Genomic DNA, 13,283 nt, shown 5'->3' with positions numbered 1-13,283 from the left:
GGCCAACCGTAGTGAGATTTTGAAATATTTGAATACATTTTATAATCATGAACATTTTGTTGAGTCACTTCATGCAGAGAGCTGACTTTTCAAAATGTTTTTGTGATGATTCACTGGTTAAATTATAAATGATTATATGGCCATTTGTTTTTTTAACCTCTGAAAGATCGTTGTTGATCAAATGCCATAAATATGTCCATATATTACATAGGGCCCTGAAGTATGAATTTAATTATATAATACATTTAAGTTTTTTAAAGATAAATGTCCAGTTTGCACAAACCAGTTTGGTTGTAGTGAATAGGTTTAATGTTTAAGGGCTTAGTATGCAATCTAAATCTCTCCTTACTCTTTCTTGGATTACTCAGACATATCATTCACTCATTCAGACGTAAACACATATTTCAACTTAGCACATTGACAATATTATTATTGTTTATGAGCAATCTGCTGTGACGTTGAGCAGTTGCCATGGTGACGTGAGTTAGTATGTTGTGTGAAAGTGCGCTTTAGACTATTTCAGTGCATTCAAAACAGCTCCGTCTGGGCTGACAATAAACTGTGACTGAATCTAGGTCACCAGGATTCCTCAGAATGAATTCATCAGGCATGCGATATGTGACTGGATGTTTATATTGGAAAAATGTAATCCATGGTTGGAGCGTTGGGAGTGAAATGATCACATAGGCCTAGCCTATGTAGTGTCTATTTAGATAAAGCGCCCTACAGTAAATACTCAGCCATTTAAATCTGTGATGTTTGCTATCCACCTTCTGTTTTGAGGAAACCAAAAGAAAGATTTTTTAAAAGATAGGTTTGCGGAGAAAAAAATAAAAGCAACTGCCACAAAAGAATTAAAAATAGCAAGAAAAAAGCCCTTTGTGACTGGTTTCATTTGTACCGAATCACCAGTTGCTGGTTGCGCGCCCTTCCTCCCCCTCCAGTCAGTGAGTGTAACCCCTCCCCTCGGCTTCACGGAGGCGTCTGATTGGCTCACACAGCTCTTCTGTGACGTCAGGGGTATTTGGGCGTTGTATCCCGCATCTCATTATCAAAAGAGAACAATTTCATTATCTCCATCTCGTATCCCAAAATAATATATTTTATTTGAGAGAGAGCTATATTTATTATTTTTCTCTGATCAGTTGATCACAGCTTTGCCTCTCGTTATCTCTTTTCCGCGGTTTTATTTGAAAACAGACGCTCTTGAGAGCGAGCACGCGACGCGTCTGAGGGAGAAGCTCGCGCTCTTTGTTCATTCATTTGATCTGCGATTCTTTGTTGCGTGTGAAAGCATGGGAGCGCAAATCTCCAAAAACGGAGCAAAAGAGGAGACTGCTGCCGAAAAACCAGCCGAGGCTGCGAATAAATCAAATGGACAGGTAATAACTTTAATTATTATCTTTGTACGGGCGTGTGATGTTTTGAGGGGGTGTGCAGTACCAAAAATCAAGTCGGTTCAAATGAACAATGAGCCGATCAACAAAGGGGACTCTCCACTTTCCACTGAAAATCAACACTTTGTGTTAAATATCGATGTTATTATTGTATAAATATTGAAAACATGAGCATAAATGGGTTATGTTTGGTGTAAATTGCATTTTTCTTATTTGAACGTTGATTATAATAGACCCCCCATGGTAAAAAGTGCGTTTAAACGGCGAGTTATTTTTTTATTTTTAAATCATAAAATTACGATTACGTTGAAATTCGGTGATTCCATTCCGATTTTTTTTTTTTTTTTTTGTATTATTTAAATGGGAATATCTTCGTATCTTTATCAAGCTTTTCCGTCGTGCAAAGCCATTTCGGTAAAATCACCACGCCTTTATTGCATCTTGTTGATAAAATGGAAGTACAAATAAGCCACGAGACAAAATCCATAGATTTAATATGAGAAATGGCTTTAATATGAGAAGTATCCTTGCAAGACCGCTTATGTACTCAACACGATGATCTCCTCGGCTTGATCTGCGCTGGTGGATCTACTCGTCCATCTTGCAACGCTTTCACTTAGATGGCAACAGCATCAGCCAGACAAAGTGCATGAGACTTCACCCACGTGGCGAACCTATAGACTCCAGACAGTGTTTTCATATAGCCTTTGCTATTTTATAGATTGAAAATATGCTATAACAATTGTATTTAAATTTTTACACAGTACAAAAACAGCTTATATGAAGCATTTTCTTATTCCCACAGGAAAATGGCCATGCTAAAACCAATGGGAATGCCTCTCCAAATGCAGAAGCAGCCACGGAGGACGTGCAGGCCAATGGAAAGCACTCTGCTGATGGGGAGGTAAAAGCAGAGGAAGGAAAGGCCGAGGAAGGAGCCGCAGAGAAGGCCGCTCCAGAGGGTGATGCGGAAAGTTCCGCCGTTGCAAATGGCGAAGACTCGGCCAAGACAGAAGAAAACGGTTCTACCCCTGCGAGCGCTGAGCCTGCCAAAACCAAAAAGCGCTTCTCCTTTAAGAAACCATTCAAACTTAGTGGTTTCTCCTTTAAGAAGAGCGCCAAAAAAGATGCTGAAGGTGGAGAGGCGGCGGCGGCGGCAGCTGTGGAGAATGGAGAGCAGAAGAAGGATGCTGAACCTGAATCTGAGGAGGCCAAGCCTGAAGCCTCCAGTGAAGAGGCCAAGACAGAGGCTCCAACTGAGGAACCGAAAGCTGACCAACCAGCCGAAAGCAATGAGGAAAAACCATCCAATGAGGTAGCCGAAGAGAAGCCAGCTGAGGAGAAGCAAGCAGAAGCTGCTCCTCAAGAACCAGCAGCCGCAGAGAGCTCAGATGCCCCAGCCGCTGCCACAGAGTAAGATGGAGGTGAAAAGCCCATTTTAGATGAAGTCCGAGGAGCACAAACATGGAAAATTTGTACAAAACCAATGACATTTCAAACCTTCTGTTTTCTCTCATACTTTCATCCATTCCTGTTCCATCCACTACATTGTATATGGCATTTTGAAGGAAGGAAGTTGGATGGAATGATTGGAAGCGAAAGGCACATTTTTCCCAAGTTTTTCATAATTTTTTGTAGCAGTTTTGTAAGTTGTGTGGGTGTGTGCGCATGAGTGAGATTAATAGAGCATTGCTTGTTTCAATTGTTTTTTTTTGTTTTTTTTTCATTTTCTTTTGTAGATGAAGTTACATTAGTGTCGTAAGGACATTGAGTTGAAATGTTAGTTGAAGGTACTGGTGCCATTCTATTGGGTAAATCAAGCGTGTGGAAAAAGGAGCTATCAGAAACAACATCATTGAACAATTTACAGATGCTATTAGTCAGTTTTCTCTTCTTTTTTTTTTTTTTTTTTTTTTAACTGCCGTTACATCAATCATTAAAATAGGTGCTTAAAACCTCAGCAGCTGCGTTGTGCAATACCCCGCAGCATTATGTATTGGTATTGGCTTTTGTCATTGCTGGATTTCACGATGTTGAAAATGGCTTTATCCTTTTTGTTTTTTCTTTATATCAGTGGTATCAATTGAAGGTTTTTTTTTTTTTCTCTAACTTTCTGGAAAAAATCCTGTTTCATTGAGAATAATGTTCTGAAATGTTTAAGATCAAAACATTTGGCCTGTCATGTGTAATGCAGTCAAAGTGGTTTTTATTCCAGCAGATTTCCACAAATGTTTGAAAAAATGCCGGTGCAATCGTCAAGTAGATTTTTTTTTTTTCTTTCTTTTTTTTTTTTTTTTCTTTCCTGTAAATACTTCAGCACCATCTCTACTTGATTTTTAAATGGAATGTAACTGCGTGCAAATCGTTCACAATGCTTCTTTTACCCCTTCATTTTAGGGGCACTCAAAACAAAAATAAAGGATTTAGACAGACAATATATGAGTGGTTTTGTTTGAGCATTGGTTGTGCAACATTGTCTTTGTAATATGAATGCCTTCGCATTTGTGATAGAGCAATTTTGCTAATTTTACAAGAGAATAATGCAAAACATTTCTAACTTTTTCATGTTATTTTGGTTGTCTTCCAACACTGAGTATCTCAAACCCATTGTGCTAACCCATACTGAACAACAGTACCATGGTAAAACACCTAATTATGTAACTATATAAGGGTTTGTAGGTTTTACTCCTCTTTCTCATATCAAGTAGACCTTGAAGTATGAAAAACTTTTCATTATGTTTTGTGTATTTACCCTCAGCACTTGTAAATGCCGTTCTTCTAAATCCCAAGAAAAGCCAAATACTTTCCAAGTCTAAGATAAATGTTAACAGACACTACTTGGATGTTTTTAGCCTACCACAGAAGCTAAAGATAATTTAAAACCATGCATTTTCTGCGCTCCAGGATGAACTCCACCACTAATCTAGCAACCACATGATGGGTGTGTTTTCACCCAATATTCCTGTTCCTAGTTTAGTTTCTGGATATTCATGTTAAATGCCAATGTTAAACTTGTGGCTCCCACCTCTGCACTCACAGATGGTAACGACTTTACCCTCCAGGTGCTCTTGTCTTCTTTTTTTTTATTCAACCACATCCCTCAAATCCTCCAAATGCAGTGCCTGCCTGTGGCTTGTGGCTCCTTAGCTTCTGATTGCCTCCACCCAGCGGCTTGTGTTTGACTTGCCTCTCCACCTAACCCACATCTTTTTGGTTGACTGGTTAACTTAACACAGTTAAAAAAAGCATACTCCTTTACATCCCTATTCTGTTTTTAAATACACTACTATTGGAACTACAGGCTTTTGATTTATTCATTTTTTTGCAACCACCAAAACAAAATAGAAATATAGCATTTTAAATGTGTACTGTTGTAATTCTGTTGCATTGTATACCACTTTGTACCATTGTTAGAAAGAAAAACAAGAGATAAAATCATTCAGCACACTCAAAAACAAACACAGACAAAACTTTAGGATTTAGGAAATATTTTATTTTAATATTTTTAATACTTTGGGATAACATTTAATGATGTTTATTTGTTTGCTTGTGAGTTTGTTTTTCACCATTTTCACCATCTCACAATATTCAAGTCAGAAATAAGGATGTCAGGAAGAGCATTCTCTGTTTAATCAGTAAGGATACAAGAACAACAACAATAAAAAAACAAGACACAAAGATTTGAATTAGCCACTGAGATCAATAACAAAAATACAAAGAAAAAACAAAACAAAAAAACAAAAAAAAAAACAGGACAATTCAGGAAAAGGTGAGAAATTATCAGAGCATAACATCACATGCTCTCTCCACACACAAAAATTTAAATTGTTAAGGTTTTAACTGTCTTGCTATCCCTGATAACATATTACATAACTTACTTCCTTCTTATAGGCACCACTGCTTGGAATTTTTCAAGTTGAGATGCTTGTATTTCTCAGAACAATAGCACAGTCTGTTGTGCATTGAGGTTTGCAGAACAGGATATTTTGTTTGAGAAATAGTGATGTTTTAGAAGTGATATGGTTTGATCACCTTATCACGTGGAGGCAATCAGGAACCCAGAGAAAGAGCAATGGACATTATCGGCAGCAAAAACACCATTAGCCTCATCATCAGGGATCTGAATATAAACAGTGTCCTGCTCATTGAGCTGAAGGACAGAACTACCAGACATCTGGTCCACAAATCCCTTGTTGTACTCATCATAGGTAAACATGACTGGATCACTATTTTTATAAAGTGCCACTAAAGCATTAGCTCCATTCACATGCATGGTATAGGAGAAGTAATAAATTCCTGGAATCTGGCAGGTGAACACACCTGTCTCGGGATCATAGTGCTGCTCTGCATTATACACAATCTGATCAAACTTAATTGGGGTACCAGTTGAGGGATAAGGTGTCACAGTTGCAACAGTGAATGCAGACACAGGACTTTTGACAAGAACTGGGAATGCAGCTTCACCATGACCCTTCTCAAACATGACCTCACCAGGAGGACCAGGAGGGCCGGGAGGTCCAGCAGGACCTGGAAGTCCAGCAGGCCCATCAGATCCAGGAAGTCCAGGTGGACCCTGAGGTCCAGGAATTCCCTTGGCAGTCAAACCAGCTGGGCCAGGTGGTCCAGGAAGACCCGGGTGGCCTTTAATGCCAGGTAGGCCTGCAGGACCTGCTGGGCCAACAGGGCCTCTTGCTCCAGGAGCTCCTTCCTCTCCCTTTTCACCTGCTGCTCCAGGATATCCTGGAAGACCCTTTGGTCCAGCAGGTCCTGGTGCTCCTGGGGTACCAGGAGCACCTGTGTTGCCAGCATCTCCTTTGTTACCAGGAGCACCTGTAGCTCCTCTTGGACCAGGTTGTCCTGTTGCCCCTGGATATCCCTGCTTGCCCTCAATACCTTGAGCTCCCTGTTCTCCCCTGTGCCCCTTCAGCCCTGGAGGTCCCATTGGACCTTGATCACCCTTATCACCTGTTGCCCCTCTCTCACCTGGGAAACCTCTTGCACCTTGAGGACCAGCTGGACCCACAGGACCAGTAGCACCTGGATATCCAGTGTGCCCTTTAGCACCTGGCTCACCTTTCTGACCTGTTGTACCTGGGCTACCAGATACTCCTCTGTCACCTTTCACACCAGGTTCACCTGGTTTACCATAACCTGGAGCACCAGGAGAACCAGGAGTACCAGCTGCGCCTTGTGGACCTTTGGGGCCAGTAGGGCCAGGCATACCTGGGGCACCATTCTCACCTGGCTTGCCAGGCATTCCAATTCCAGGAGCACCCGTTTGACCTTTTGGACCTGGTGCACCCATTGGTCCAGGTTCTCCATCACGGCCAGGTGAGCCTGGTTTACCTGGTTCACCAGGATTTCCAGATTTGCCTGGTCTTCCAACACCAGGCTCACCAGGCTTCCCTGAAGCACCCATTGCTCCTGCTGGACCTCTCTCACCTGGTGGCCCCTGAACCCCAATGCCTCTTTCTCCTTTTTGTCCTGGCAGACCAGGAATACCTGGATGTCCTTTAAGACCTGGCTCTCCCCGTGGTCCCATTGATCCTGGAAGACCTGCTGCTCCAGGTTTGCCGGTTGAAGAAATGCCTGCAGGTCCAGGGCTACCAACAGGACCAGGCATGCCTCTGGGGCCTTGAGGACCAGTTGCACCAGTGTCTCCTTTAGGTCCAGGTGCACCTGTGGCTCCAGGTTTGCCAGGTCCACCTGGAGAACCAGGTTTTCCAGGTGATGAGTAACCAGCAGGACCAGGTGGTCCAGGGGGTCCCTGAGGTCCTGGCAGTCCTTCACCATCTTCTCCTGCAGGTCCAGGGGGGCCAGGAGGTCCAGGTGGGCCTGGCTCACCAGGGATGCCTGGTTCTCCTGCTACGGATACCACTGGAATAAACCAAGAAGTTTATCAGTGGCAATACTTATAATCAGTATGTATGGCAGTGGCAATAACTGTATACATTCAATAATCAGTTATAGGTGGAATTGGCATTTTGGAATTGACTTAATGTAATTAAATGTTTTTCATGTAATTCTATAGTGTATGTTAAAGAAATTATATTGACTGTATATACTAAATGATTTGAAAAATATAATATACTACAAGTACAATATACCAGTATAAAAAATTGATAAAATACAATGCTAGAGGACCATGCCATATAAAATTTAGACAGACTACAGAAATGTATGACTAAAGTTTGTCCCTATAAACAAATGGTGCCTTTTACCCATTTCTACATTGCTAGAAATTGTTTTATTGAAGAACAGTTCATACAGGTTTTTTCCAATAGAGCTGTTTTCTAAAACAACAGGAAGTCAGTATCTTCAATTATGTTGAGTATGAGTATATGAGTATGCACTCCACAGCATGCTCTACAGATCCTCTATGATCTTCTTTTTATTCAAGTCCCTTTTATCAAAACACAGTATTCAGACATCAGAATTGATACATTTTAAACTTCAAAGCTTGTGTATCACTGATGCATAACAAATCTATACATATACATTTGTGTCAAGTAAAATATGTTTTTCTTATCTTTTTGTAATTTTTGTGCTTGCAAATGTTTAGGTTTTAACTTAAAATGTTATATCTGTGATTCTATTTTATTCTATTCTCTGAAGCCTTCAGAAACATTTCATTTCTAAAATTACAGTTGCAATCTTTATTGTTTTGCTTTATTGTTGATAAATAAACTTGACTTGACAAAGGCCTCCCAGAATGTCTATCTAAAGATTTGGTGGATGTAACTCTTTCCAAATATTGTTTTGTGAGTTTAACTTAAAAGCTGAGGTACTTTAGTTTTATATGTAATTTATATATTTCTATTCATACTATACAAATTCAGAACCATCCATTTTCAGGATTACATTACAATATAAATTCTTTTTGTGCATTGTATAATTCCACTGAAGAATATAGAACAGGGATTAGATTTTTCAGTGGAATTATACAATGCACAAAAAGAATTTATATTGTAATGCGATCCTAAAAAAAAAAGGATGGTTCTGAATTTGTATAATATGAATATATATATGCAGCTAGGGCTCCAGGACTCCAGTTTTATAATTGCCTTCATGTGGTCAAATCTATTGGTTTGTAGACTACATCATACCAAAGGTCATTCTTGGAGGCACAGCTTTAATGAACCAAAACAGATGTGTCTAGATATTGCTGTGACACACCCAGACAAATCTCTTTTCAACATGTCTCTGGAGACTAATTCTAAATAGCTGTTCATAACCTACAAAAGTTTGTTGCTTTTGACATGCATATCCTTTAAAAGCTAAAACAGCATAGATCACTTCTGCTCAAACAAACCATATAAATCTGAGCAGTATTTTGTTGTACAATATCACCAATCAAATGATTATATTTGAACTTTGAAAATTTCATCAAACCATGCAGTTAAAGGTTCACCCAAAAATGAAAAATCTGTCATTTACTCACCCTCAAGTAGTTCCAAACCTGTATAAATTTCTTGGTTCTGCTGAACACAAAGAAAGATATTTGGAAGAATGCAGGCAGATCTCCCTCCATTTGACTGCCATAGTATTTTTTTTCTACTATGGTAGTCAATGGGGGGCGAGATCTGCTTGGTTACAAACATTCTTCCAAATATCTTCCTTTGTGTACAGCACAGGTTTGGAACAACTTAAGGGGCAGTAAATGATGACAGAATTTTCATTTTTGGGTGAACTATCCCTTTAAGCATGATATAAGAAAATGATACAAGATTTAAAATATTGAATCTTTCATACATCCTTCAACTTACTGTTCAGTACTCCAAACTGGAATTTGTTGAAGGATGTGTGGAGAACGATTACAAAGATGCACTAAAAGATCTGTGGTATGTAAAATTCATTTTTACTAACTAAACTAAAAGAAACAATGTCTGGTATGTAATCAGAGACAGCAAAATAGACTTTATAGCACAATGCATCTGTAGAGGCATGGCATGAATCTACAATTTAAATATTCAAAAGCTTAGACAGGTTGCATTGTACTATTGGAGGAAGCACTGTGTATCAGTACCCAATCAGTGTGCTGGACTACCCATTAAACTTTTTTATGCACATATCTAATTGGTTTGTATTGCCTACATTTAAACTGAGTAGCTATGTGTTAATCTAATACGTCTTTAGATTAAACATCTTAGATGGAAACACAGATCTTCAGTACACTGCAGAAAGCAAAGAAAAGCATTTTTCAATTTTAAACACATACCATGGCTTTTCACTGAGTAAGGCTGGTACTGGGGGGCCTTCATCACCTTCTTGACAACATATCTCTCACCATGGGCAGCCGTCAAGGCAACCAGGAGAAGAAGAATGCTTACTGCTCGTAGTTCCATTTTCTGAGGTCAAATCTGCAATGGAATTGAAAGAGTTAGATGTGATGATGTAAAGAACACCGCTGCTGATGAAGGCTAAAACATTCTAATGGAACAATTAGCTCTCTAGTCCATTTTTTAAGTGACAACTGTATAAACTATGATTTGAACTTCCATTCCATTATTAATACTTTTGTTTAAGCCATAACTCAAAGTAATATATAAGAGCACCCTCCCACTTGCACCTGCTGATAGATGTCCCTCAATATCAAGGCCTAGTCTCCCAAAAAAACAAAAGGAGAAGAAAAAAATGGACACCTACCGGCATACTTGGGTTCCAAATAAATAAGAAGTTTAACACAGCCGCAGCTCCCACTTCTGAATATCCTTGTGGTAGGAGCCAGACAGAATCTGCTGCCGCCTAGCACAATGATGAGGGTTTTTATACCATATCTGGCCCTTGCATCATTAAAAAAGCACCTACCACACTAGTACCTCCCCTCTCATTGCAAGGCTGTAATTACCAAGCAGATTTGCCCACTGTTGGCATGTCACTTCAGGATGGCTTTTGCTTTGAGTGTTTAGACCCATGATTAGATCTTGTTAAGCTCCCCTCAAAGCTGCAAAAGATGCATTTTAGTCCTAAATTTGGGTTGAAAATGTCATTTTTAGAGTATGGATGGCCTGTATGATGTGTACTTCCCTATATGTAATGTTCTTATCTTTAGAAACATGATGTAAACAATAATTGACATAGAAGTTAGTGACATTTAGCATTGCATTGCAAATGTGATAGTATATTATACACAAATATATATTTGTAAATATTTCTATCTATCTGGAAATTTTAAACAATTTTACTGACAATTATAGACTCTTTTTATCTGTTTAAAAATGTTTGCTATTAAATGCTATTATTTAATGCTATACTTGTTTGAAATATACACAAATATATTATATTGTAGTATATTATACAAAAATATATATTTGTAAATATTTGTGAATATCTATCTATCTATCTATCTACACTGTAAAAAAATAATTGTTGGTTTAACTTAAAAAAGTAAGTTACCTGGTTGCCTTAAAATTTTGAGTCCATTGAAATTAAAAATTTGAGTTAATACAATAAAGGCGATTGGTTTTATCTATCTATCTATATACACTGTAAAAAAATTGTTGGTTTAACTTAAAAAAGTAAGTTACCTGGTTACCTTAAAATTTTGAGTCCATTGAAATTTAAAATTTGAGTTACATACAATACAACAAAGGCGATTGGTTTTAACTATCTATCTATCTATTAGAAATTACCAATTATAGACACTTTTTATCTGTTTAAAAATGTTTGCTATTGAAAATTACATTAACAATTTCAGCCTTGTCTGGCTGGTTGTCTTTACAAATACCTCACTTTTTTTGGACTGTCTGGTACATTTGAATTTCTCCCAGAAAAACATATACAAAAACATAAGAGGGAAGACAGATTCAGCAGGTTGGTGTGGGAACTGAAAACCTCCTGCTGTCCATAACAACAAACACGATGGATCCAAATATGTCTGACCATTAGAGAACACATTTAACTCTTTTCCTTGAGAAATGCTCATACAGGAGCCACTTTGACTCTGTTTGTTCAGCGTGTCTGTTCTGAGAGTGTGTGAGGCTTTCATAAAATTTACTATTTCAGGCCAAACAAGTTTATGGTTCTTTACGTGTGTATTTTTGTAAGTGCTTCACCCAGAAACAGCTAATAAAGAATATATAAAAAGACGTTCTGGAAAATACATCTGACTTTGACTTTTTTACCCTCTTGTGTGGAGAGAGACTATGATAATTTCTCAAAGTGTCCAGAAGGGGGCACATTTTGTACAGTACTCTTTAAATGTACTCTTTGAATGTTTCTGGATTTGTCAGCATCTTCCTCACTAAGCATTTCTTGCCATTATGGTCCTTTCATCATGTTTTATTTCCTTAAATTGGGTCTTCTCACACAGCTCTCCCTCACTTTCTGAGGCTGCTGCTGGATTTTTTCTCCAATTTATTTTTGGGTGCATGGGAAACGTGCACACCCAATTAATCATACCCTCTACAACACAAGAGTGGTCTTGAGGTAAGATCATGATCAGCTATGTGCGGCAGGCAACAGCTCCTAAATCTTTACATAATAACATATATTGTATGGTTCTGCCCTTATGACTCCATATATGAAGTAGGCCTACTCCTGTTTACTGAAGCGGAAAGACTAGGTTGAATGGAAGATCCCTTTTGCGCACATCATGGAAGATTTATGCCACATAGTGTATCATTAAGTGTTCCCTGAACATGAAGTTTGTTTCAACATCTCCAATTTTCAGAATTAGTCTCAATCAAGTATAATTTTCCAAAGTGGTGCCTAAATAGTTTAGAACAATAATTGCATTTGACAAGCATTGTTTTAACATGTTCTGCTCCTGAAAAACCAACTTCTTTGACTTGGTAAAATACTGCATTGCTGAGAATTGGAAGACATGCTGTTAGACATGGCTTGACATCTAAAAGAAAGATCACAATATCAGCTGTCTGCAGCACGTGTTTGATTACAACCTACACTCAGACACTTAATTTTTTCCAAAGACATGACTTTTCCTCTTCCTTTAATTCTGATGTGATCAACGGTGTTGTATTTAAAGGGATAGTTCACCTAAAAATGAAGACTGTGTGATCATTTAGTCACTTTCATATCACTTTAAACCTGTATGTTATTTTTCTGTGGAACACAAAAGGTGAAAGGTTAATTACAACGAAGGTTCTTACCATTCAAAGTTTGTGGTCGGTAAGATTTTTTTTTTTTTTTTTTTTTTTTGAAAATCTGAGGTTTTTGAAAGAAGTGTCTTATGCCAAAGGCTGCATTTATTTGATTGAAAATAAAGTAAAAACAGTAAAATATTGTTATATATTATTACAATAAAAAAAAAAAAAAAATGTTTTTATTCCTGGAATAAATGTATTCCTGTGAAGGCAAAGCTGAATTTTCAGCACCATTACTCCAGTCTTCAGTGTCACATGATCCTTCAGAAATCATTCTAATATGCTGATTTGGTGCTCATGAAACATTTCTTAATATTATCAATGTTGAAAACAGTTTGTGCTGCTTAATATTTTTGTGGAAACTGAGATCTTTTTTTTTTTAGGATTCTTTGATGATTCTATAAAGTTAAAAAGCAACAGCATTTATTTGATATTTATTTGACATTTTTTGTAACAGCGTAAGTCTTTACTTTCACCTTAGATCAATTTATAAAACGGTTAGTTCCTGTCCTTGATTCTAATTGGTCAATAGCTGTGTTTTATTCACGATAAAACACGGCTATGACCGCTTCACCCAACGCTTCTGTGTATCACTACACAACACCCTTAGCAACCACTCTTAGCAACGTAAACTGTATGTTCTCAATTGATATTGTTCATTGAAGCTTACTGTATTATGTAGAAGAGTGTTGTGAGAAAGAGATCGTTTGAGCGAGTTTACTACCTGCATCCAGATTTAGCATTTTCTTTCAGGTCATGTTCATAATAAAAAATCTGTTTA

At 38.0% G+C, this 13,283-nt stretch overlaps 2 protein-coding genes across 2 annotated transcripts; one reads left to right on the top strand and one right to left on the bottom strand.

Moving 5' to 3' along the window:
• The first annotated feature begins 1,035 nt into the window (after window positions 1-1,035).
• marcksb (myristoylated alanine-rich protein kinase C substrate b) lies at window positions 1,036-3,832 on the top strand. The gene is made up of 2 exons (XM_051868834.1): window positions 1,036-1,382; window positions 2,203-3,832. Exons 1-2 carry the CDS (start codon window positions 1,296-1,298, stop codon window positions 2,812-2,814), a joined length of 699 nt encoding a protein of 232 aa, XP_051724794.1. The 5' UTR covers window positions 1,036-1,295; the 3' UTR covers window positions 2,815-3,832.
• On the bottom strand, window positions 3,282-10,142 carry col10a1a (collagen, type X, alpha 1a). Its single transcript, XM_051868832.1, has 3 exons — window positions 10,044-10,142; window positions 9,616-9,757; window positions 3,282-7,274 (listed from the first exon to the last, which is right to left on the bottom strand). Exons 2-3 carry the CDS (start codon window positions 9,740-9,742, stop codon window positions 5,434-5,436), a joined length of 1,968 nt encoding a protein of 655 aa, XP_051724792.1. The 5' UTR covers window positions 9,743-9,757; window positions 10,044-10,142; the 3' UTR covers window positions 3,282-5,433.
• Between the last annotated feature and the right edge of the window lie 3,141 nt (window positions 10,143-13,283).

This window comes from Ctenopharyngodon idella, chromosome 17 (genome assembly GCF_019924925.1).
Source record: "Ctenopharyngodon idella isolate HZGC_01 chromosome 17, HZGC01, whole genome shotgun sequence".
NCBI lineage: Eukaryota > Metazoa > Chordata > Actinopteri > Cypriniformes > Xenocyprididae > Ctenopharyngodon > Ctenopharyngodon idella.
This window is presented reverse-complemented; position numbering and strand designations above follow the sequence as displayed.